Source organism: Trachurus japonicus, chromosome 1 (assembly GCF_045865225.1).
Source record: "Trachurus japonicus isolate A0001 chromosome 1, Traja_1.0".
NCBI classification, from domain to species: Eukaryota; Metazoa; Chordata; class Actinopteri; order Carangiformes; family Carangidae; genus Trachurus; species Trachurus japonicus.
Genome location: NC_140907.1, coordinates 25,244,663 through 25,267,577, shown reverse-complemented (window position 1 = coordinate 25,267,577; position 22,915 = coordinate 25,244,663). Strand labels below are relative to the sequence as shown.

General features: G+C 41.0%; 2 protein-coding genes and 2 non-coding genes across 4 annotated transcripts; 1 reads left to right on the top strand and 3 right to left on the bottom strand.

Annotated features, from left to right (window-relative positions):
• On the top strand, window positions 1-15,926 carry sh3d19 (SH3 domain containing 19). The gene is made up of 21 exons (XM_085782199.1): window positions 1-218; window positions 5,999-6,038; window positions 7,807-7,847; window positions 8,041-8,080; window positions 8,175-8,298; window positions 8,809-9,001; window positions 9,086-10,135; window positions 10,500-10,613; window positions 10,744-10,835; window positions 11,279-11,319; window positions 11,433-11,637; window positions 11,743-11,811; window positions 12,529-12,663; window positions 12,758-12,824; window positions 13,152-13,282; window positions 13,384-13,439; window positions 13,526-13,761; window positions 14,385-14,434; window positions 14,525-14,711; window positions 15,325-15,428; window positions 15,514-15,926. Exons 1-21 carry the CDS (start codon window positions 137-139, stop codon window positions 15,619-15,621), a joined length of 3,165 nt encoding a protein of 1,054 aa, XP_085638325.1. The 5' UTR covers window positions 1-136; the 3' UTR covers window positions 15,622-15,926.
• Window positions 15,927-16,320: 394 nt separating this feature from the next.
• On the bottom strand, window positions 16,321-20,263 carry rps3a (ribosomal protein S3A). The gene is made up of 6 exons (XM_085782351.1): window positions 20,179-20,263; window positions 19,366-19,469; window positions 18,505-18,692; window positions 17,128-17,336; window positions 16,742-16,851; window positions 16,321-16,489 (listed from the first exon to the last, which is right to left on the bottom strand). The coding sequence occupies exons 1-6, from the start codon at window positions 20,238-20,240 to the stop codon at window positions 16,362-16,364; spliced, it is 801 nt and encodes a 266-aa protein (XP_085638477.1). The 5' UTR covers window positions 20,241-20,263; the 3' UTR covers window positions 16,321-16,361.
• On the bottom strand, window positions 16,613-16,682 carry LOC146991985 (small nucleolar RNA SNORD73). The gene has a single exon (XR_015037260.1). It is a non-coding gene; the product is annotated as a small nucleolar RNA SNORD73 (small nucleolar RNA).
• On the bottom strand, window positions 18,806-18,874 carry LOC146991984 (small nucleolar RNA SNORD73). Its single transcript, XR_015037257.1, has one exon. It is a non-coding gene; the product is annotated as a small nucleolar RNA SNORD73 (small nucleolar RNA).
• Window positions 20,264-22,915: the final 2,652 nt, after the last annotated feature.

Sequence of the window (22,915 nt, the reverse complement as noted above, 5' to 3'; positions counted from 1 at the left end):
AACTTGCGCTTCCCTCTGGACAGTAACCGATGTTATCGACCGAGCTGCCGGATGGAAGAGCAATCCGCTGCTCTCGGAGAGAAAGTTTTATTTATTTCTTTGTTTATTTTTGATTTCCGCCTCGTTTTAAATCCCGATGGCCGAGGCCCGGCGCGAGGATGGGGACGAGGGGGAGCGTGGGGATCTGCGGGAGCTGCGGAGCAGAGGCCAGGCGACAGGTAGCTACTGTGTTGTGTTTAGTAATGTCACTGACCACCTGTATCCATTCATTCATCTTTATAGACAACTATGTAACAAATCATTTAGCAAAGTCTCGAACCTCTGCTTGGGTAGAATAAAAATCAAAATTGTGGTATGTAAGGTGGTGTGTGTCTGCAGAACAATGCAGCATTCACACCTAAGTGAGGGTCTGCTGTTTGACATTAATACCATGTATAGAAACCAATGAAGCCTGGTAGAGCAGAATAAATACAAGAGAAACAGTAAGGGCATGCATTTGAAAACATCAACAAAGATGTGAAGCCCCTGTGATTTGCAGTGAAGGAGCTAAAACACCAGGGAAAAAGGTGAAATTTTAACCATCACAAGCTGTGGAGACGCCTACAGCATCTTGTCAACCAGAGACAAATGCCTGTGTAAATGTCTGGTACAGGATGCACTGTTCAAATTGTCAGTGCAGAAAAAGTGTGTGTTGTTGAACTTTAACTTTGCTCCTTCACTTGCTATGGAACTGAAGAATTTTGATCAGTTTTATGAAGTAGACATTTACATACATTTTGTTTTATTTATGGTTTCCTTCATATTCAGTAAGATGCACTGTGCACTTTGTGTCAAAAAGGCTTGATCAACCTTCAGGGTTGTAATGCTAACAGAAATCATCACCAATACTTTTTTTGTCATGTGTTGAACAATCTTGTTCCTCTCAGTTTAGGCTTGTTTACAGATCTTTAATGTCAGTACTAACCCTGTTATTTAACAAACAAAACATTAGCTTTTGTTTTCTGCCACTTGCCTCACATACCTGCTCTAAATGTACGGCCTCACATCAGACAGTTTCCCTCCATTATGTTTCACGATGAGGAAAAGGTTCATTGTCATTGTAACTTAGTTTTCTGTATTCTCTGTTTTTCTTAGCAACGCCTGGTGTGCAAACATTTATTTCTCAAATTCCCATGTGCCCTTCCCAGCCATTTACAGCCAAGTGTGCCAGCTCAACACACCACCACCCCCCGCCCCTCACACACACACACACACACACACATCGGCCCCACACCCTGATCCCACCTGCTGTCTGGATGGGAATTCCTGTCAGCCTGTGTGTGTGTCTGTGTGTGTGTGTGTGTGTGTGTGTCGACAGGCTGCTGTGTCATGAACAAGCTGCTGTCTGGACTTGATGCAGTTTTATTCCACGCTCTCAAAAATAATGTTACAACATGATACATACAGGTGGTTTGCATTGGCCCCGTTTCACGTAGTTTCCACTGTGAATCACCCGTCTGCATTGACACCATCTAATTGTCTCTGACTAAAGGTCCACATCAGCTGCTGGCATTGTGCTATACCGACATGACACCACAATCTGTCGCTCGGTCTTGTTGATCAAGCGAGCTCAAGTCTCTCTGGCGGGGTATGAAGTCCACAGCTCCATGACTTGAGTCAGAGTATTGATTCCACTGATCAAATAATACTTTTTAGTAGGGTTTAAGTACCAGAGCTAAAAAAGCTCATAAAAAGAGCCATAAAACTGCAATTCAATAAGCAAATTGTCAAGTTTGGTCATGCTAAACACAATGGACATTTGAAACAAGATGAATCTTTCAATATTTGTAGCTAAATGTTGAAACATGAATTTCAGATGAGGTCAGATCGATGGTTCATCTTTAACCAACACATCATTAGGAAACTGCCAGGACCAAACTGAGTTGTCCAAACATAACTGACAGTGTAGGTGTTGGCTGTGTGTGTTCTTTTTTGTTGTCGTTGTTGTTGTTTCCAATGATGGAAAGCAAATGGTCTATCGCTTTTTCAAAATAAAAGACGATTCAATTGATTCTGCTGACTCAAAGCTCTGCTTCAAAATAAGAATACCTCATAAAATTTCCAGTGGAATATTATGTAAAATGAATGAATTTAATGAATTACAAGAACCTAGTTGCTGTCCACCGATGATTTAAAATTTGCTGTTTAGGCCTACATATTTTGACTAAAGTCAACCCTTTTATCAGAGTTAATCTATGATTGACTATGATGACTATCACTGGGACCTGTTCCTTTACTAGGATGAAGTTTTGGCTAGTGTAGTATGACACACAGACACACACACACAGAGGCAGATTGTTTTTCTTCCTTTCCTTTTGTTGCCAGCCCTTTCACCAGCTGCTCTGTGACTGCTGCTGCTGTGCTGAGTAATGTCAGCATGTGTTCAAGTGAGAGCACGGCTGTGAAGGGAAACCAGTCCTGCTGACTTCAGCAGCTCTCTCGTGTGTTTGGGGGCTGGTTCGAGTTGTCGATGGCCTACAAATACTAAGAGATATTCACTGATTTGGAATCTGATTCAGAGCAGTATGGGGGGTGGGAGGGTTGTCAGGTAATCTGGCATTGTTATTCATTTTCACAAGCTGGTTGCTCTCAGTTGAATATTCGAAAGCTTGAGCAGCCTTTAAAGGTTACGTAATGTGATAAAAGCCAATATTTTTTTTCCAAGATTACTCAACTGGTGAGTCTTATTTGCACTAGTAGTGGTTCTACAGAATATAGGCTAAATGTAAGGGAGACAAGGGATGGTTGTAACAGGACATTTCAGTCTGTGTCTTAACTTAGTGTGTTCAAAATTTAATTAACTACTGTTATAAACATGTCTGGTCTAGCCTCAAACACAAATGTGCCAATTCACCACATGGTCCAGGTTGGTTGTAACATAAACTAGGATGAAATTTGACATTGTGGTATGAGGATATTGCTAACCAGGTAGCAGCTGACATGCACCAACAACTGGCATGTAAAATATCTACATACATAGACTTATAATAAACATGAAATAAGTTTGAAGATGTTAACAACAGAGCAGGCAGTGTCATTGGAAAATTGAATAATGTAAAAAAAAAACAAAAAAAAACAACAACAACACTAGGCCTACTTTCTCGTCTCAATTTTGTTTATGTTCCCCCTCAATAATCTGTCACTTGTGGCCACGACTCGCTGGCACAGTTTACAACTAACACATTGGCATTGACAGCTAGCATGAAAAATAAACTTGAACAATAAACAAAATGACATAACAGTTTAAAGATGCAAAACTTGTTATCCAACTTCAGCTGCACTTTTGCCTGTTGCCATGATAAGCAAATGTAAGCATGCTAAACTAAAACAGTGACAATTTAGGCTACCTGTTGAACATCTGCGTGTTAACATTGTCATTTTGAGTATGTTCAGCATTTAGCTCAGTCAGTGTCTCTTTGCCGTGTTTAGGTGGAAACTAAATGCCAAAGATATCTTCATGACACTCATTTCTAATTAGATGTGTTTGTCTCCAAACTGGTTTCAGCTTTGTCTTGTTTTAAGTGTTGTAATGTTTTATTGTGTAGTTGATAAACAATGATATAAGGGGAAATTAATTCCTATCAGACAATCCTATCAAATACTTTATTTTCAACAGACCGAGTCCTGCCCCTGATCAACATTCAGCTAAATGAATCTGGCATAACCTGTCACCTCTGGTTTTCCCACTGGTTATTTCACTTTCATATCTAGTGTTGTTGTAGGCCTATCCCAATATCAGTATAGGCTACTATTATTGCAGCTCCTGTACCCCAAAAATATAAATTCTCTCCTACATATTTTGAATTAGTTTTCTTTGTTACATTTCCTTTTACTTTCCTCCTGACTTAGTAAATGTACAACAGAATTATTGACAATATTTTTTATACTATATAGTATTTTTAGACTCATGCCAGTTACAAATGTTCACAAAGCGACATGATTATCCCAGTGACCTTTATCTGTGTCGGAAAAAAAAAGAAAAAAAGACAGTGACAGTGCGGTGTTGTGTGGCACCGCTTCCTGAATGACCACATTCCTGTTGAACAGATTGGCCAGGTAAACACAGGCGCTCTGAGATGTTATAGAGCCCTCCCTCTCTTTGCTGTTGTGTGTGGGTGTGTACCTGCAGGCTTCAGGCTGTTGCTGAAACACACAGACACTTGCTTGGTAGAGCAGGAGGAAGGATCTCTGTGGAAATATCCTGCTTGATTTTGTAATTATTTCATCGACAGGTAGGAGCATTATTGTATGGTTAAAGACGCAGATGAGTTGAGTCCAGGTTTAGTCTACAGCTGCTCTGCATGTGAGTTGTTTCAAATTGGCAGAACACACAACTACAAGGAAGTGATCATTCTTTATTTAACGTATCACAGCTTAAAACTGTGTGAAGCAGTCGCTTACAACATGTTTTTTTCTCACAAAGTGAAAGTACCGAAACTGTTTTCTCTCACATTGTCAAAGTGTAACCTGAGGCACAGCAGATAACAGGTAACAGGTGTGATAGGTGCATCTGACTGCTAATGAGGTCAGAGTTTCAGGCCCGCGGCATGAACAACAATGCTGTCTTCCATCGCTGCTTCTAATGTTAGTGTCTTCACTATTCTCCTGATGAGTGGTCCCTCCGATATAAGAATTACCTCTGAGGATATACGTTTATTTGCATTACTGATATTGCTCCGTGGCTTCCCTGCTAACTACTGCACCGTTCCCCCCTTTATCTCTTGCTGTTTGAAGATTTGAACTGTGTTGACAGTAGCGACAGGAAAGCACTGGTTAATATTATGTGTCTTTTGTATGGGAAGGCGAAATCATCAAGGAAACTGTTATTTTGTTACTTACTTGCCTTTTAAGACTCACAATATAGCTATATCCCTGACAGCAGCTCTGTTCCCAATATGAGAGACATAATTCAGTGGTTGTTTGTATTGCTAATCTGTTGTTTGTGTTGTGTGCATATCATCCATCTACAGTGAAGAGGAGTTATTAAATACAATGAAAATAAAAAATAATGGACAGCACAGCACATCCTGGTCATTCATACAGGTCTTCAAAATATTATTTAGAATAACATGCACCGTTGTTTTGTAATGGCTTTTATGTGAATCATCAACACAGTTACAGACTATAAATGGTTTGGTTGATTTACATCATAGACTAACTGGTCCTGCTGGTTGGGGTTAGGTTCTTGTATTTCTTGTTCTTCTTGCTAAGTATAGGAGCAATTAGTATTGAGAGTAGTGAAATGATGACTACGGCTCAACGTGAGATACAATGTTTGAAAGGCAAAGTGACACAAGTGAATTCAACTGAATTCATAAACAAAATTAACTTTGTTCAAATCCATATAATCTCTGTACAGTGTTGCTGGTTATTTGCTGGTTATGGTGTGAACACCAGCTGGTGGTGGATAATGCTGGTGAACTATCTATAGATCCTGTTGTGTGGTTGATATTACTCATACAGATGGTTAATTTTGTCTCTTATCCCATAGATGCTTCCTTTTTTCTTTTAAAGACTTAATAACACAGACAATAGCAGGCATTTGATGTCATGCTACAATGGCAATGTTTACTCAGAATTAGAATTAGGTATTGCACATGGTAGTGTGTGTATGGAGCTCAGCATGGACAGGAACACCCTCAGAAATTTCCACCACGCTTGAAAGATTTAACATTACAGAGGAGGGTTTTACAGAACATTCTGTTTTGAAGATGATATGTCTTTTGTTTGGTTGACATTATCAAGATAACTTACCAAACTACATGTACTTAACATGATTGTGGGCATTACTGATTTTGCTCAGTGCGCTGTTGGATTAAGACTGGTCACTACTGCAACTACAATATAATTGAAATATTCTGTAAAACCATCAATGCACTAAATTTCACATACATACTGTGAAATCTTTTTTTGCTGCACATCATTGATGAAACTGGTGTTTTTCTATTCTCCTCTCCAGATCATCCTGAACGAACCAAGTCGGAGCATTTACACTCCAGGTATGTAATCAATCCTTGAGCTGAAATGTATATATCTTTTTTTTAAAGTATATTTTTTGGCTTTTTGCCTTTATTTGACAGCACACAGTAGAGATAGACAGGAAAGGGGGAGGCAGAGAGAGGGGGGATGACATGCAGGAAAGGGCTGCCCGATGCGGGATTCGAACCGAGGCCGCCTGCGGTGAGGACTGTAGCCTCTACATGGGGCGGCCGCTTTACCCACTGCGCCACGCACCGCCCCTGAAATGTATATATCTAAACTTTTTTATGTGGCAGATCCAGTAGCAGTAGCAGTTAGTCTATAGTTTCACCGAAACTCCCACACAAAACAGGGCACCGGCACCATCCCTTTAACAGTGAGATCTGCTGATGATGAGGTTGTGAATGGGCCAAACAATGAACTGATCTATCCTCAGTGAGTGACAGAGCAAAAGTCAACATGAGGATCGACCCCATGCTGCTTTTTTATAGTTGTTTACACATAAACAGAAGACGAATCAGGCAAATCATTTAAAAACACAGGTGATGACAGATCACGCGGGAGGTCTCTGGTCTGAACAGCTGTGTGTTTACAACTTCACTTACCAGTTAGTTAGGAGGGGGAGGATTGTTGGTCTTTTCCCCCTGGTAGTTTAGATCATCCTCCTGCAGTCGGCCCTTAATGAGCAGGATGTGTGTTAATGACGAGCCTCCCCCCTGTGTTTACTGTAGCTTTGGTGAAGTGACTGCTGGCACAGATTAGAAAGAGTCATGTCAGTGTAATCTCTGCTCTAATCATATAGAGAGAGGAAAAGGAAGAAGAAAAGGAGTCTTAGGATGATAATAGTGCTGATATTAAAGGATTAGAAACTGATCTACAACCCTGTGAGGAAAACAGATGAGAGATTGCTAGGTCACTATCTGGAGATGATGTCATGTAGAATAGTTAACGCTCGTTGAATTTTACTGACACCCTGTTCCTGTGAGGTAGGTGGATTTGATAATGGGCAGGACGTTCAGGGATGTTGCTGTTTTGTTTTTTTGTTTTTTTTACTGGATGTTATGTTTTGTGATAGAAACCTGTGGCAATGGTTCAGTTTGCTTTATCTGCATGTAGTTTTGCCATTGTTCAACAGAAAAGCACAAGTGAAAACACATTGTCCTGACTAAAGCCTTTTTACTGCCCTTTAAACTAAATAAGGGCTTTTATTTTGTAGATTTCAGCCCCATCCGTGCACTCTAAGCAGAAAGAGAGAAATATTTAAAACAAAACAAATGTTGCTTGCACCACTTCCAGCACTGTTAATCTCAGTGAGCAACATTGTGGACCTTTAGCAATTACACCTTACGCTAAAATGTAGTATCTATCATACCGTATAGCATCATATTACGAATTCATATAATTTTTAAAAAATCTTTCTTTTTTGATCATTTTGGGTTATAGTTGTTTTATTTTTTGCAGCCTTTTCCTCTATTTTTTTTTCTATTTTTGCCAATCCCTCTCCACAGCTTTGAGCCATTTCCCCCCATTTTATGTCTATATTTCCTTTATTTTTCATTAGATTTATTCTTCTTCATTTTAAACCTCATGTCTGTGCATAAACTGGCACCAACAGTATAAAGCAGCTGCATGGAGAGAAAGAGAGTGTATTGTGTGATCCTGACCGGGGTCAAGTAAAGAGATTTCTTTTTAATAGCTGAGTCACCACATAGGTATGAGCCCAGTCTCGACTGTCTGTGTCCCACACCTCAGTGATTAATGTGTTTCCTGCTCTGCTCTGTTTTCTAGCCAAGGTCCTCTGTCTTCTATACGAGCTGCTATCAAACGAAGTAAGTGACTCGAAACTGACACCAATGATAAAGGGTTTATTCCTTAAATTGGCTTTGTGCTGTTTTATTTTAAGTATAACTCGGCCTATCAAAGTGTATTTGACAAGAATGTTGGCAGCACTTTTTTGTGGTTTTGATCTATAGTTTGTATGTATGTGTTTTAATAATGTGATCTATTTTCTCCATTCTGCAGCAAGAGCAAACTCTCAGTGTGAACATACCAGAGATAGACGGTAATGTAAATAAAGTTTGGTCATGTTGACCTCTTCATTATATCATTTGATTGTCTCTCAGGTTTTTACAGTGTCTTTGTGGTTTGTCTTTCAGGCGACCAGAGATCACCATCGTCGCAGCAGAACCTCTTGCCGGCAACAACTGGTTCCCAGGAGCCTCTGTGGTTTTCCCTCCTCCTCAGGCAGGCTGGTCTTCAGGCCTCCAACCCGTCTCCCAGGTAGACTTCATCTGACCGACTTAAATGAGCTATGCAAAAAAAAAAAAATGCAAACTGAGCATAGAAAACGTCAATAGCATGGCCATTGCTAGAGTCTTCCTGACACAAAATAGAAATGAGATTTTTTTAATATATATATTTCCTTAATCTAGTGGGTGTTCTGTTTTCATTTTTGTTCTATTTTTCATTTTATTTCCCAACGGGACTGTCTGACTATGTTTCAGAGTCTCTGAGGGAAATTACATTTTGATAGAAAAATTTTGGGGCCAAAAATAAGTCCAATATAAACATGCTCAGTATAAAAATACTAAACTAAGGCCATAAATGAAACCCCCAATGTCAGTGAGTCCTTACTAAAACTCTTGACCTTAATAACTTCAATAGCACTCATTGTATATACAGTACATTACTAAATTAGCCCAACACAGTCAACATGTACCCATAAATTTAAGATGTTGTAGTATACGTATAGGAAAATAATGAAAGTGTGTGTTTGTGTGTGTGACTCAGCCCCCACCATCCTATGACCAGGTGATTCAAGAGAAGACCCAGGAAGAACAGATAGTCAAGCCCACCGCAGCCCCGCGCCGGCCCACCTGCACCACCACATGTGCCACACAGACTGACCCTGTGAGGGATGATACCACTACCACCACCACCACCACTACCACTCTTCCACAGTCGGCTGAGAAAAGATCTAATGGTGAGGCATGAGTGTTTCTGTGTCAGTTTCCAGTTTTGTTTTGTTTCTGCGTTACATGTGACTTCTATTTCTATTTATTTCCAGGTAGAAAACCTCAAAAACCACCCAGGCCATCGCTGCCTAAACCAGTGAACAAAGAACCTGTTACAGCTTCTGATAGGAAGGTGGGAGCAAACACAAACACAAACACAACCACATCCACAAACACTGACAACCAAAGTGCCTCTAAATCTGATGTAGAGCAACACGGCCGAGCAGATCCCACTCACACATGCACCAGATCTGTCACTGTACACTGGGATATTCCTGCAGCCCCTGTCTCTACCCCTGCTGTTCCTGCTGAAGCAACTCCCTCTCCATCAGACTCAGAACTCGGTCAACGCCCCGTTCCACTTCCTCGTACAAAATCCCGAAAACAGGCGACTGCAGAAGAGGCCAAAGCTCCGGCATTGATTGAGCTCAGTGAAAATTGTGACGGTGCTCTCTCTGATCTAGAGGATACATCATCAAATAAGTATTTAAAGGAATTATTGGAGGTATTCAGCGCAGAAAGCCAGTGTGAGGAGGACGGTGACATTGTCGACCAGTCGGACGAGGCCTCTCAAGGTGACGATGCGGTTGGCGAGATGAGCATCAACGGTCAACGTAATATTCGAGCCAGGATCCAGGCCTTCGAGAGCCAGACCAGCACCGATGACGGAGGTGTAGCCGAACCAGTCAAACCAGAACCTCTGCCACGAAAACCCAGCATCAAACCCCCAGTGGCTGCTAAACCTTCAGTGGCTCTTAAACCACAGTTTAACAACAATGCAGATGATTACTATGAGTACATATCATCTGCAAACGTACCCCAAGACAATACACCGGCCCAGAGACCTGAGCCCCCTAAAAAACCTGTGGGGATGTCCATAAAAAAGGAACTAGAGATCTTACACGGCAAAGCGGCCATCTCCAACAGATCACGCCCCTCGGTGCTGACTAGAGCCAACAGCATCTATGAAGAGGAACCTTCACCACTTCCCCCCGTACCTCCAGTGAAACCTGCGAAGGAGCCTCTCAAACCCAATCTGAACATCAACAACCACAACTCGGCCTCCATCCCCTCTGAGAATGAGTTTATGAACACTGTATCAGGTAAGTCTATGGTGTAAGATTAAATATAGTGTGGTATATTTAGATTATTATTTTGGTTATTGATTAATCCCCTGTTTTATAATAATAGCAAACTAACATTTTAAGTAAAAATCCAGTCTGAATTTCTAATGGTTTTCTGTCTTCACCACTCAGATTAGTTTTGGATTATCTACAGTCATGTAAAATGTGAACCACCTTTTGTCACAATTGCTGTGTGAGATCTTACCTGAGTGTTGGCAAAAAAAGTGTTTTTTTTTTCATTCACACTGACCTTTAACCTTGAACTTTGTACCAAATCTGAAAGGGTTGCTTTGAGGAGTACTATAGAAATTTCTTTTTCAAGGCCAAGTGTCTCTTTGTTTAGATCATATCCCAGTCAAGCCTCAGCGTAACGTGGACAGCAATGGAAGTGTGGTCCCCAGACCAAGTGTATCACGGAGACCAACCACCATCAGGGTCCCCAGCAAAACTGGTTCAGGTCAGTCCAGCACACTTTATATGACACGTAGATACACTACGATCATGTTCATTTTGACGTCTGTTTATGGAATAGTCAAAAACATGTTCTCAGTACGTTATGGTAATGACAGACTTCTTCTCAAACTCAGACAATTTTCAGGACAGCCCTCCGCCTCTCCCTGTCCAGAAGCCTGTGGGCTCATTAAAACGACAAAACACAACACCCACCCTCCCCTCACAGGTAAGACCTCCATCACTGCAGTTACAAACCCACTAACTAACACTTACCGCAAACTGCATTTATGTACACAGCATACTCAACCATTAGATCTTTAGAATTAAAGTTATTAAACATTAACTTTACATGTAGCCTATTTCAAGCATTAATCCAGAAATATTCTTTTGTCTAATTAAAAATGTTGTTTCATAAGTGTAGATCTACTCATACACAGTGATGTGGTGCATTTGTTGCCCTGAAAAAAAGTCTCTCCATAACTCTCTGTCAGCTGAGGATCTTACCTGCTTCATTTCCTCTGCTTTCCACCAACAAGTAAACTATTGTAACCCCATGAACACACTGCCTTCAGTTGTGCCTGAATGTTTTGTGTTGTTGTGTGGTTGCCATGGTTTGCAGGAGTGTTTACTGGGTCTGTTTTAGTAATAATAAAAATCTGTTTTCTGCAGGAGTCTCTCCAGTTTGGGTCAGAGCCATCGCTCCCACCTCGGTGAGTGAGAGGCGTAGAAAAATCCTCAGTAGAAAAAGTTCAGTTTAAAAATGCCGGTGCACTTTGTAAAGATGCAACTTAACTCAACTTTTTACGATGCCGTTGCTTCACAGGACGCAGATTACAAACAAAGTCCTCCCACCTCGCCCACCTCCGGCCAAAACAGGCCCGGGACGACCCCCTCCACCCAAACTCAAGACCACAGGTCGATCTGCTACAGTACCAGCGCCTAAACCCCAGGCACAGAAGCCCCAGAGGAAAGGCCTTGTCTTACCTCCAAGGCCCAACCCAGGCCACCGTCTCTACAACAAGTACACTGTAAGAGAGATCCCACTTGCACACCTGCGTTCTGGGATCACGTGTCAAAGTACCAGCTTGGTGACATTTCACATTTTTTATTTTTATTTTGCTTTCTTCCTCCAGCTTGAGCTTCCCCATGGAATTGCAGACTCGGACTACAATGGGAGCAACACAGGAGAACTGTCATTTCAGGTGACTAAACAGTTTACATGGCCTCTACATTAATGTGCATTACTTTAAACATAAACACACAACAGGGGAGACCGGGACGGTTGTAACATGAGTCACTTTAACCCTTCAGTCAGGAACAAGAAATACCTAACTGACTCCATACTGTCTCATTTAGTCCTTACTCCACATAACAACCTGTGACTGAGATTACATAAGGGAGGAAAAAACAAATTGGCTTTTTTAGACAGAAAAAAACTAATTAAGCTGATTGTACTTAATTTATTTTTCTAAGAGGTGCCTGCTTTGTAATTAATTTCTTCAAACTCATGTCATGCTTTATAGTGAGTCAAGTAGATATTTTTCAGGCTAGTTGCAAGTGTAGATACATAGCTGTTAAAGCTAACTCACAAGTGACATATTATTTTAGCAAAAAAACTAATTGAGATGAGTATTTTTATTCACTTAGTTTATTTTTGGTGCTTTGCTTTGTAGTTAAACTTTTCAACTTTGAAATAGAAACAGAAATATTTCAGGCTCATTGTCTCAGCTAGTTCAGCCGGATAAGGCGGATAAGTGATTTACATTCGGTTTTAAACATACTGATTTAAAAAATGCTGACTGAAATGTTAAAAATGTTACAACTGTCCTCAGTCTACCCTACATTTTTTTTAAGTCTTACTGTCACAGCCTCCCTTCAGGAGCTAGTATCTAAAATCTTTCTGTTGGCTCTGTCAATAGAAAAATGAAGTGCTTCTGCTGCTAGAGGAGATTGACCGTGATACATTTGAGTGCCAAGTTGGAGAGGCCAGAGGAAGAGTCCACAAGTCTCGCATGAAGGTTATAACACCTCTCTCCTCAGATGTGTCCCCACAGGTAAGTAGTCTGATACTTGAGTCTTACTTACTCTTCTGTGCTCTTTAGTGAGCTCAGATACATGAACCTCTAAGTCTTTTTTGTTCTTCCTCAGCAGGATGCCGGACCGAGTACACCAGGACATGGGCAGAAAGTGCAGGTTATACATGACTTCATCCCAGGTGAAGCATTTGTTGTTGTTTTTTTACTGCTAGCACTGACTGAGATTGTGCAATGAGATGAAGATGCAATAGCATATTTAAAAAAGAATAATTTGGCATTTTGGGGAAATACTTGCATTCGCTTTCTTCCAGAGAAGTACATGACAAGACTGATGCCACTCTTATAAAGACACTACTTCCTTGAGGTCTTTAGTTCTGCATTGTTCATTTTTAAAATGTAGACAATGGCTGCTTGAAAACAGAAAATCTAAAGATTTGGAGGTTCTGTTTGAGTGTGAATTATTTTTTGATACCAATAGACAGCTGATGTGTGTTTTCTTCACGTAGAGGGTCCAGGAGAGCTGGGTCTAAGAGCAGGAGACATTGTGACCGGTGTGGAGAAAGTGGACAATGAGTGGTACAGAGGCACCGTCAGGGGGTCTACTGGTTTCTTCCCAATCAATTTTGTCAAAGTCCTGGTAAGTTTCAGCTATTGAAATTCTTAGAAAGCACTGATTGGAGGTCTGTGACTTACAAATGTATATGATGGGCGTAAAACCATTTTAAATTCTTTTTGTAGTCCGACTCACCAAAAACCCTCCCTAAAAGGAAACCAAAGCCGCCATCTACAGTCAGGTACCATTCTCACTTATTTGCATATAGCCTTTTACAAGCTCACCTGTGACCTGAACTAACCTGAAGCGTCCCTCTGCCCTGTGAAGTGGTCCAAGGTGTGTGGCGAGGTTTGACTTTGAGGGGGAGCACAGTGACGAGCTGTCTTTCTCTGAGGGTGACGTGATCCAGCTGAAGGAGTACATTGGACAGGAATGGGCTCGGGGACAGGTCGGCACCACAACTGGAATCTTCCCTCTTAACTTTGTGGAGGTGATTGAAGATCTGCCGCCACCTCCGAGCCAGCAGAAGACGCAGACTCAGCCTGGCAAAGTCGCACTGCCCGGTATGGTACCTGAAAGCACCACAACAAAGTCACAAACAACTTTTTATTCATAAAGAGAAACTCAGTTGATTGTACTTTAATTAGCTAACTTTGACTTTTGATATTTGCACATTATCATACTGAACCTCAGTCAAAACAAAAGAGTGTTTGTGTCCTTCAGTATGGAGCCTCTTTCCATCCTTTTCTTTTGTGTTGGTTTGCATCTCCCTCTAGCTGTGGCACGTTAGGAATCTGTGCTTCTGTTTGTGTTTCATTAAATCGTTGTTTACAAAAGGTTTCTCTACATGAAACACCCACACACCACTATGTCTGTAGTCAGGAGTACAGAAAAGCTGTTGCGATGTCATGACTTGACATCCTCTAAAATGTTTAATTCTCTTTGTACTATGACAATAAACGTCCTTATGCTGTTTAATATGTACCTGGTGGTGTTTAAGGAGTCAAATCTAATTAGTTTACAAAAAGTAAACTCCACAAAGTTGTACTAAATACAGTGGACTTCAGTGTCCTCCGCTACATTGTCTTTAGATTAACTACCACAGAGTTGATTCACACTTCTATTATCCTGCCAGGATGTTTTATGCTTTTCATCTTTAACAACCCAGACATCTTTTCCCCCACAGGGATGACGGCTTCTTCAAGTGCTAGCTCTGGGGTTTCCAAACCCACTCAGGTAGCTAATATTGCAATGAGTGGTAACATAACATATTGTTTTGTTGGTGTTGTATTGTGTAAGATTAATTTCATCGTGTTTGCTTTGTAGGCGCCTCAGTCCAAAGTGGTCTGGGTGGTGGCTTTGTACGACTACGCTGGGAAATCAGAAGAAGACCTGTCCTTTCAGCAGGGCGACAGCATCCTGGTCACCCAGTGCCTTAATGATGAATGGAGCTGTGGCCGGCTCCACGGCAGAGAGGGCATGTTCCCCACAGCGTTCATCGAGAGCTGTGCAGGTATGAAGACCTCACCGTGCTGGTATGATGAAGTTAATGTCTTCTGCAGAGAGGACCAAGCTTTGGTTTTATCCTGAAGTACAGAAGTCAAGGAAAATAACCTTTTGTCCACTCATGACATATGTAAGGTCAATGGTGTCATGCTACACTTTTTATCTCATCGTAAACAAATATTAGATTATAATGCCCACATGTTACAGTATTTGTCTCTGTTCTCTTATTCTGTGCTCTGCAGGATGTACAATATGCTGCAACTGATTTCAGTATTGATGTGCCTGATTATTTAGAATATTACTGCAAAACAACCAAATGGTAAAACTGACAAATACAATTAGCCTACTGAAGCTGTTATCTTCAGATAATTTACTTTGCTTGATAAAAGGTGCAAAACTCTAACTAATCTATCTACTGTTCATAAGACAAATTGCAAAATAACAACAAATAAGAATGTGGGAGTTGGTGTAAATCAGCTTTGTAAATAAAAAGTAGGCTAACTATATTGGGGTGGCAATAGAATAACCTGTTGCTCATTTTAACCACTCACTGTTTCAGCTATGCAAGTTTACAGTACAAACATGATGATTCTTCATAAATTGACTGACTTTTACTGCAGGTCAGCAGCCGCAGCACAGCCACCAAAAGGAAGCAGCTGGTGGTCAGAGAGCCAGGGCTCAGTATAACTTCACGTCAGATTGTGATGAAGAGCTCTCTCTGCAGGTAGTAGGAGTGTAATTCACACAGAGCAAGTATCATCTCAATACACCACCGTCCACACAAGCCCTGATTTCTTCCTCTTTTACAGATGGGGGACATTATAACCAACCTGGAGTCTGTTGATGAAGAATGGTTCCTGGGTGATTTGAGGGGGAAACGAGCCCTGGTCCCTAAAAACTATGTGCAAGTCCTGTGATAGTGACATGTGGCCTGAAGACCAGAGGGGAAACAGGATCAGAGTCTGGTCAGGTCTGAAGTGACCTGTCTCCAACTGGAATGCAGTATTTTCATCTCCAAGTAGTGCATTATATTTTATAATCTGCAGCAACAGCTGAAAGTGTTTACTGAATAATTTACCATAGCAATAAATGAATATGAGATTAAAGCTTGCTCAATGTACATATTCTGGACTTTCATGTGATTTCTTCACCATTTGCACCATCTAGTGGTTTGTCTCCTTCTTTCACACCCCACACAATTATTTCATCACCTCCACTGGACCACATAGTTCACATCCAAACTATGTCCTAACCTATTACCACTTGAGAGAAAAAAATCGGAATTGGGCCACTTGAACCGTGCAGTGTAAAGACAGCCTTATTCTCACAAATTTGTCAGATTTCTAATTTGAACAAAAATTAGTGAACATACCTATTTAACCAAGTCAGATTTAAATACAGTTCAGGATCATTATGCTAAATGAACAATAGACCTGAACAAGTTCAACTTTGAAAAACTATACCCTCAAGAATGATTTGAGTCTCAGACTACAAGGCTTAGTTTCTGTCAGGCTCATGGATTCAATTCCATAGCTTGTACAAGTTGTGTGACCATGTGTACAAATGTTTTAGTCCCATTGACAACACACACAAATAACAGAAAACAGTACAGGATGTTGGTCATTTACATTTTTTATTAAATCTGTCAGGGTGTTTTTTAGACGGTCTCCTGGATGGGGGGCTCGTAGCCGTCAGCCCTCTCCACCTTGGCTCCAGTGTCGTCACCAGATGCCTTTGTAGCACTGCCGGCACCGCCCTCACCGTGGAGCTCCATCAGTTTGCCCACTGCAAGGAAAAGGAAAAAAAAGACAAGAAGATTTTAACTCGCTGATCTTAAATGCAAAGTGTCACTATTAAAAAGCTAGATGTTGAAAACACAAAAAACCGAGATCATTATGTCATGAAGGGAACATCAGGTGATCTCAATGGTGGTAATCATGTGTTCATATGGGACCGAAACAGTTTGTCATCATGTGTTCCCACAAGTGGAAATGAAGGAAGATGACAAAAACTGTTCGTGCTGCAAAAATCACTTACACTCAAACTTGGGCTTCTTAAGCATCTTGACCTTGCGGACGTAGACGTCGTGTAGGGGGTAGATGGACTGGCAGGCCTTCTCAATGTCCTTTCCAACACTGTCGGGGATCCTGTAACACAACACAATACACAACTGTATGAAAAACATGGTCACTAGGCTTTTTCCAGACACAACAAGTCTCCATTTATATATTTTTTACATCAACCGGCTATACATGTGTGGATGCGTTGTCTGAGATATCTACCATCCCCACACACACACACACACAAGAGGTGACACTGTCATGCAACAACTGGAACAATTTGGACAGAGGCTTTGTTTGAACATGCAACAAAGAAATCATTGATGTTTGATCAGGGGGCAGGAGAAACAGTTCACGACTTACAGCTTGTTGACGACTTCCTTCAGGTCGTTGGTCTGAACCTCACGGGTCATGATCTCCATCATCTTCTTGCGGATCTGGCGAACCTGCTGGTGCTGGGCGTAGGAGGTCTTTCTGATCTGGTTGGTGCGCTTCTTTGTGAAACCCACGCAGAACAGACGCAGAAGGTAGCCGTCGGTGGTCTTGACATCCACGTGGGCTTCGATCATGGTCTAAGTGGAAAGAAAACATCCGTACCCGTTACTTAGTGTTGTATCCCATCCACCACAGCCTGCCACCTTTTTATTTGAGATTCCTTAACTGCTCATCTTCTCTCAAACAGCTTCTTAACTCATTTCCTTCACACAAAATACATTTTCAGAACCTCTGGGAAGGTTGGACCACTCTGTCGTTTCATCCACTTCGTATTTGGGATGATAATTTATTTCATGCCTTATAAATAAAACATGTTTATGAAAGTACAGGTTGTATTAAGTTGGTGAGGGATGGATAACCTAACCTTTTCTCTCATTGCCACAGGGCTCAGCTCCATCCCAAACTCAAACCATAAGAAGCCTTTAGGTTGTACTGTGACTGAGGCAACTGATAATCAAGGACTTCCAACACTGAGGAACAACGATGCAAAACATGGAGTCAACTGAAGACCCTCAACTTTGCTCCTGTAGAGCTTACATGAACACTCAACCTTACATTCACCATCAAGGTTTGAGACTCAGATCTGAAGATGCAGAGTATAGTGCAGATCACATTTTGACCAATGCTTACTTACACATATTGAGGAATAACTGTCTTTGAGACATTACTGAACAGTTATCAGTGATATGTCACAGCCATCTTTAAATTCCAAGACAATTTACAATAGATGCCAATAAAATATAAAAAACAAAGATTTTATCCATTACCTAACATTGTTCCCATCACTCCAAATCCATCACTCCAGCAACAAACAATTGGCCAATGGCACAAAATTTTACTTTTAATGCTTGAGCCAAAATCTAAATTAATCATCTATGTCCTTTTCTGGCAATAGCCACTAAGTTACATTCAGAAACGTGTCTGCATACTCCTCACTCCATGTTGACTGTGATGCACATTAATAACATAATCACTACCATGCCCTGCCCATCCGATGCTCACAGACAGTATGCTAACAATTCAAAATACTGCAGTTCCCCACTGTCAGTGTTTTAGTGTACACTTTTTTCAATTACCTCTCCATAATAATCATAATCATAATAATAATAATAATAATAATAACAACTAACCTGTCAGCGGTATTTCATATCAAAACTGACCTTTTTGACACTGAACCCTAAACTCAACTTGTTGCGAACACACTGACCATAATGAGACATATTCAGAAGCAATGATCATAATTACCTGCCACTTCTTGACCATTGAGCACATCTTGTCACGGGTCAGGTCCATGCCGTGGAAGTTGGTAAGGCAGTTCTTGCCCTGAACGTCTTCAGTGATGAGCTTGAATTTACGGAAGGCGACCTCGTCGTTCTGCAGGTCAGCGAGGCTCACCTCGAACACACGTCCCTTAAGACCATCAGAGGCGATTCCTAGATGATTGAAAGACAACGAAGTTAAGCCAAAAAAATAAATAAAAGCACCAGAAAGGCTGAAAGTGATGATGATAATAATCTCTGGAATTGGTTTAATTGTGGTAAAAGGGAAAATCAGCTAATCTGGTAAGTAATCAGCAAACATCATTTGGGACCTAAACAGTTTGTCATCATGTGTTCCCATTTCATAACCACAAACATCCAATCACATGACTGAGACAATTTAAGTAAATTTCTCATCTACTTGCGCATATGCAACCAGCAAATATGCTGTTTTATTTATAACACTGGTGAAAGGTGGAAGGGGTGACTCAAAGTATTTGGTATCTGTCATGTGTGTGAGGATCATGAATGAAGAGGAAATGTGAATATTTGCTTTGTAAGTCGATTTACAGTGTGTGCCCCTAAATTTTCTGCTTGCGCTGCTAAAAATTTTGAATTGGGGGCCACTGTGCTCCTAGTATGAAAGGTTAGTCTGGAGCCCTGCATGAGTATCCCTACAACATGGTAAATACGTACTCTATAGTTGTATAATAACGTCAGGTCTCATTTTAACACGCCTACCAATTACATTCATCCTGTCCATCCCATGAAGCTTTTCTGTACTCAACACCAGCCTGACATACAGTAGACAGATGACACAATCAGTCATCACACTATGAAGACTTACTGGTTCCCTGAGTCCTGGTGACCAAGGTCTTGCCAAGATTGCGGATGTTGAACATGGCTGGTGCCTTGACATCATACCAGTCCTTCTTGGAGAAAGGGTCCACACTGCGTAAGAGAGAAAGAAAGAGAGAGCGTCAAATACATTACAGAGAAATAACATATCAGGTTTCGCCACCAGCAGCGTCCATAATACGGATGAAGGCGTGCAGGACGGCCCGTGGGCTGGAGGTAGAGGCAGGCTGCAGACAGTGCATGCTTCACCGGACCAACTAGCTGCCAATGACACTGCCTCGGTGAGCAGCGCATGTACGGTTAGCTTTAATGCTAGCCGAGACCTCGAGAGGTCCAGAGATTAACTTAACTGGCTTCACCATAAGATCCAGACAGTTTAGTTTTGCGTATTGCAATTTATCAATTGGCTACCTGAGGTTTTGACTGCCATGTTGATGGCTAAGCTTAGCTCAAGCTATGCTAACATTTGGTAGCCCTTTAGCCTGTAACATTACACTCTAATAGTGGGGGGCAGACTCTCACTGCTCTCCGTGTTTTATTTTAAGACAGAAAATCCTCAAAATAAAACATAAGTCTGACTAAATCAGCTTAATGTGGACTAAACGAGTAAATGGGACTCAACAGCGTGGTTTGACTCCATCCAGCGCCGCTGAGGCCGGCGGCGGCGACGACGAGACTAGGCACCGGCCTGAAGATTATCCATCTAAAATCGGCTTCATCCTCCACATTTTTCACACGAAAGTTACATCGGTGGAATACGCAAAGCCTACTTCGTGTAACCGTGTGTGAATTAGCTACTTACATCTTCTTTTTGGCACCTTTTTTGCCGCCTTTGGTCAGCCTCTTATTCTTGCCGACTGCCATGTTGGCTACAGGGAGTGAAAGAGGAGGAAATTCGAAATCGCGCGAGAATTAAAAGAGACAGTCCGAGGTCGTGAGATTTGTTTCATCTCGCGAGTCCTCGTCGCTTCTTTTTTTTTCTTTGGCGCTCCCTGCTGGCAAAAGGTTTACAGTGTAAATCAAACTTCGTGGAGACGAAAAAAAAATACATTGATGATTTTTCGTTTTTACAATTATAAGAACAACTCAATAGTTAATAGTGAATATTAATGTCCAGGAATTTACACATGGATGAACTAGGCTACATCTACTGAACATAGACCACACACCTACACAGTAGGCTAGTAAGTCAGTAGTTTGATCGTATGTGTTTTTGAGTAATATAAGCGATTTGTATCACCTTGAATCATTTAAACAACTTTGGTGATAAGAAATTCATAATACTTGGTTCGGCAACACCAAAACATGAAAATCACAAACTTGCAAAATGAATCAATTGATTACCCAATGAAATAAAGATCACAACATACCACCTTGCATTAAGGCAGTGAATGTTAGAACTACAGGCTATACAGCAATGTGTAAACAATTAGGGATCATCAGATGTATAAACTCTTAGATGTTTTTAGGAGAGAGGCATTAATTACTCAGCCAGAACATCTTTAATAATACAGTCAGAGTCATAAAAGCAATGCAATAATGAATATGGACTTTTATTAATTAGAAAACACCAAATCAATATTTGACAGTTGTTGTTTGTGCTTGGAATGAACTTAATTTTTAAAAAGAAAAAAATCACTCGTGTTTTTATGTCTCTGAATCTCAATAAAAAATTTAACTTTAACTGAAAAACAAATTATCTCAAAGCCAGTATTCAATTCAATATCTAATTCAAACAACGTCAGTTTTATTAATTTACATTTTACATTTCAAATCAAAGTATCGGTGATTCACGTGAATCATAAAAGAATATGCATCATCCTGGTTAGCCCATCAGGACAAACCAGTCTGTAGGTGTGTTAACAAGTCGTGCAGGTATTATACAGCCCAACTGTTAATGTATCAAAGGGAAAATGATAATCACACCTAACTGAACTTAAAGGGATAGTATCATTTTTTAAAAGTGGGGTTGTATGATCTACAAATAGCCCCTAAGTACTTTAATTGCAGTGGGGCTGGAAAAAATTATATTATAGCGATCAATGGAACTGTGTGTTTTTTTTTCAGGTAAAACCTCTTTTAGGCCGTGAAAATAGGCCGTTTCTTTGGGTCTGTTCACAACACTGTATGTTGTAAATCTCTGGCCAGGGCTATGGGCTGGCTTTGCTAACGGGAGGAGTGCAGAGAGTCTTCTAAAGTACTTAGGGGCTATTTGTAGATCATACAACCCCACTTAAAAAAAATGCTACTATCCCTTTAAAGCAGAAGTAAGCGATCCGGTCGTTTTGGCTAACCTCTTGTCAGCCGATGGAGTTAGCAGTCGTCCCTACGTCACCACATGCTCACGCATCCCTTGGCTGCACACACAGAGAGGACCGCCCCTTTATGCCGTTCTCTCTCCTCATTGGATAAAGGTTGTAGGATACAAGGAAAGTTTTCTCCTCGGCTTACAGCAGAGCAGAGTGACTGACCTGTGTTTCGGACCAAACACTCGAAGTGATTGCTGTCGGAAGATATAACTATTTAAGACTTATATTAACACAAATATTCCGCTTACTTCTGCTTTAATGTCAGCTGCATCAGCTGTACATGTAATGCTCCTTTATCGAGGGTTTTTTATTTGTACGTTTGTATATTAGGGTTTATTTGTTGGGTTTCTTGAATCTGTTTGAATAGTTGATAATAGCTATATTGTTATGTTGTTGTTGAACAGTATATGATACACAGCAGTGTTTCTGCTATTGAGAGTGTCCTCACTGATATAATAAACAGCCAAAGGCATATGCTACTGCAGGTAGTTTGTGTACCTGTCCCTTTTTTAGTATCTCCTTGTGTTCTGTGCCTTTTGTTTTGGATCTCATCCAAATGTCTACTTTGTTGTTTAAACAACATGCCATGATTAAACTGCTGGCTTTAATGAAAGGCTCTGACTTTTGAACATTTCCATTGTTACCAGCAATGTATGTTTTTTGTTTTCCGTATCTAAATGAGTCATCTGCACTTTGTTTGAGACACTGTCTGAAAGTAAATATTTTGCATGTGCTCAGCAGCTCAGTGTTGTTTTTTAACACAAGAATTTGCAGAAATCACGCTGTAGTGCTGAGATAGTAAGACTTCCAGGTGGGATGGCTGGAAGGGAGCAAAAGACGATTACAGTAAAACATTGATATGAGACTGCATGAGGTCTCATTATCTCCATAGAGCCAAGTTAGAAAAAATAACAAGGCAGAGTTTGTGCTCAGTTTAAAGGTCAGGAAAAGCTTCCCTCTCAAAGACGTATTTAAATAAGTCTACAGTTGGGCTGCAGTGACCAAGTCTGCTGATTTCAGGTCATTACATCAGAGACAAGGCCGGTGTCTCATGGGTGGTGCTGCTGGCTTCCATGACTCCCAGGATCCCTGAGGGCTCAGCTACACTTTACTGGGAGGTCATAACAGTGACGCCAGCTGCCTCTGTGGCAACAACACTCAACGCTGCCGAGCCATCCTGCAGAGCGCACATGAAGTCAACAGAATAAGAGCACACAGAGAAGACAAATA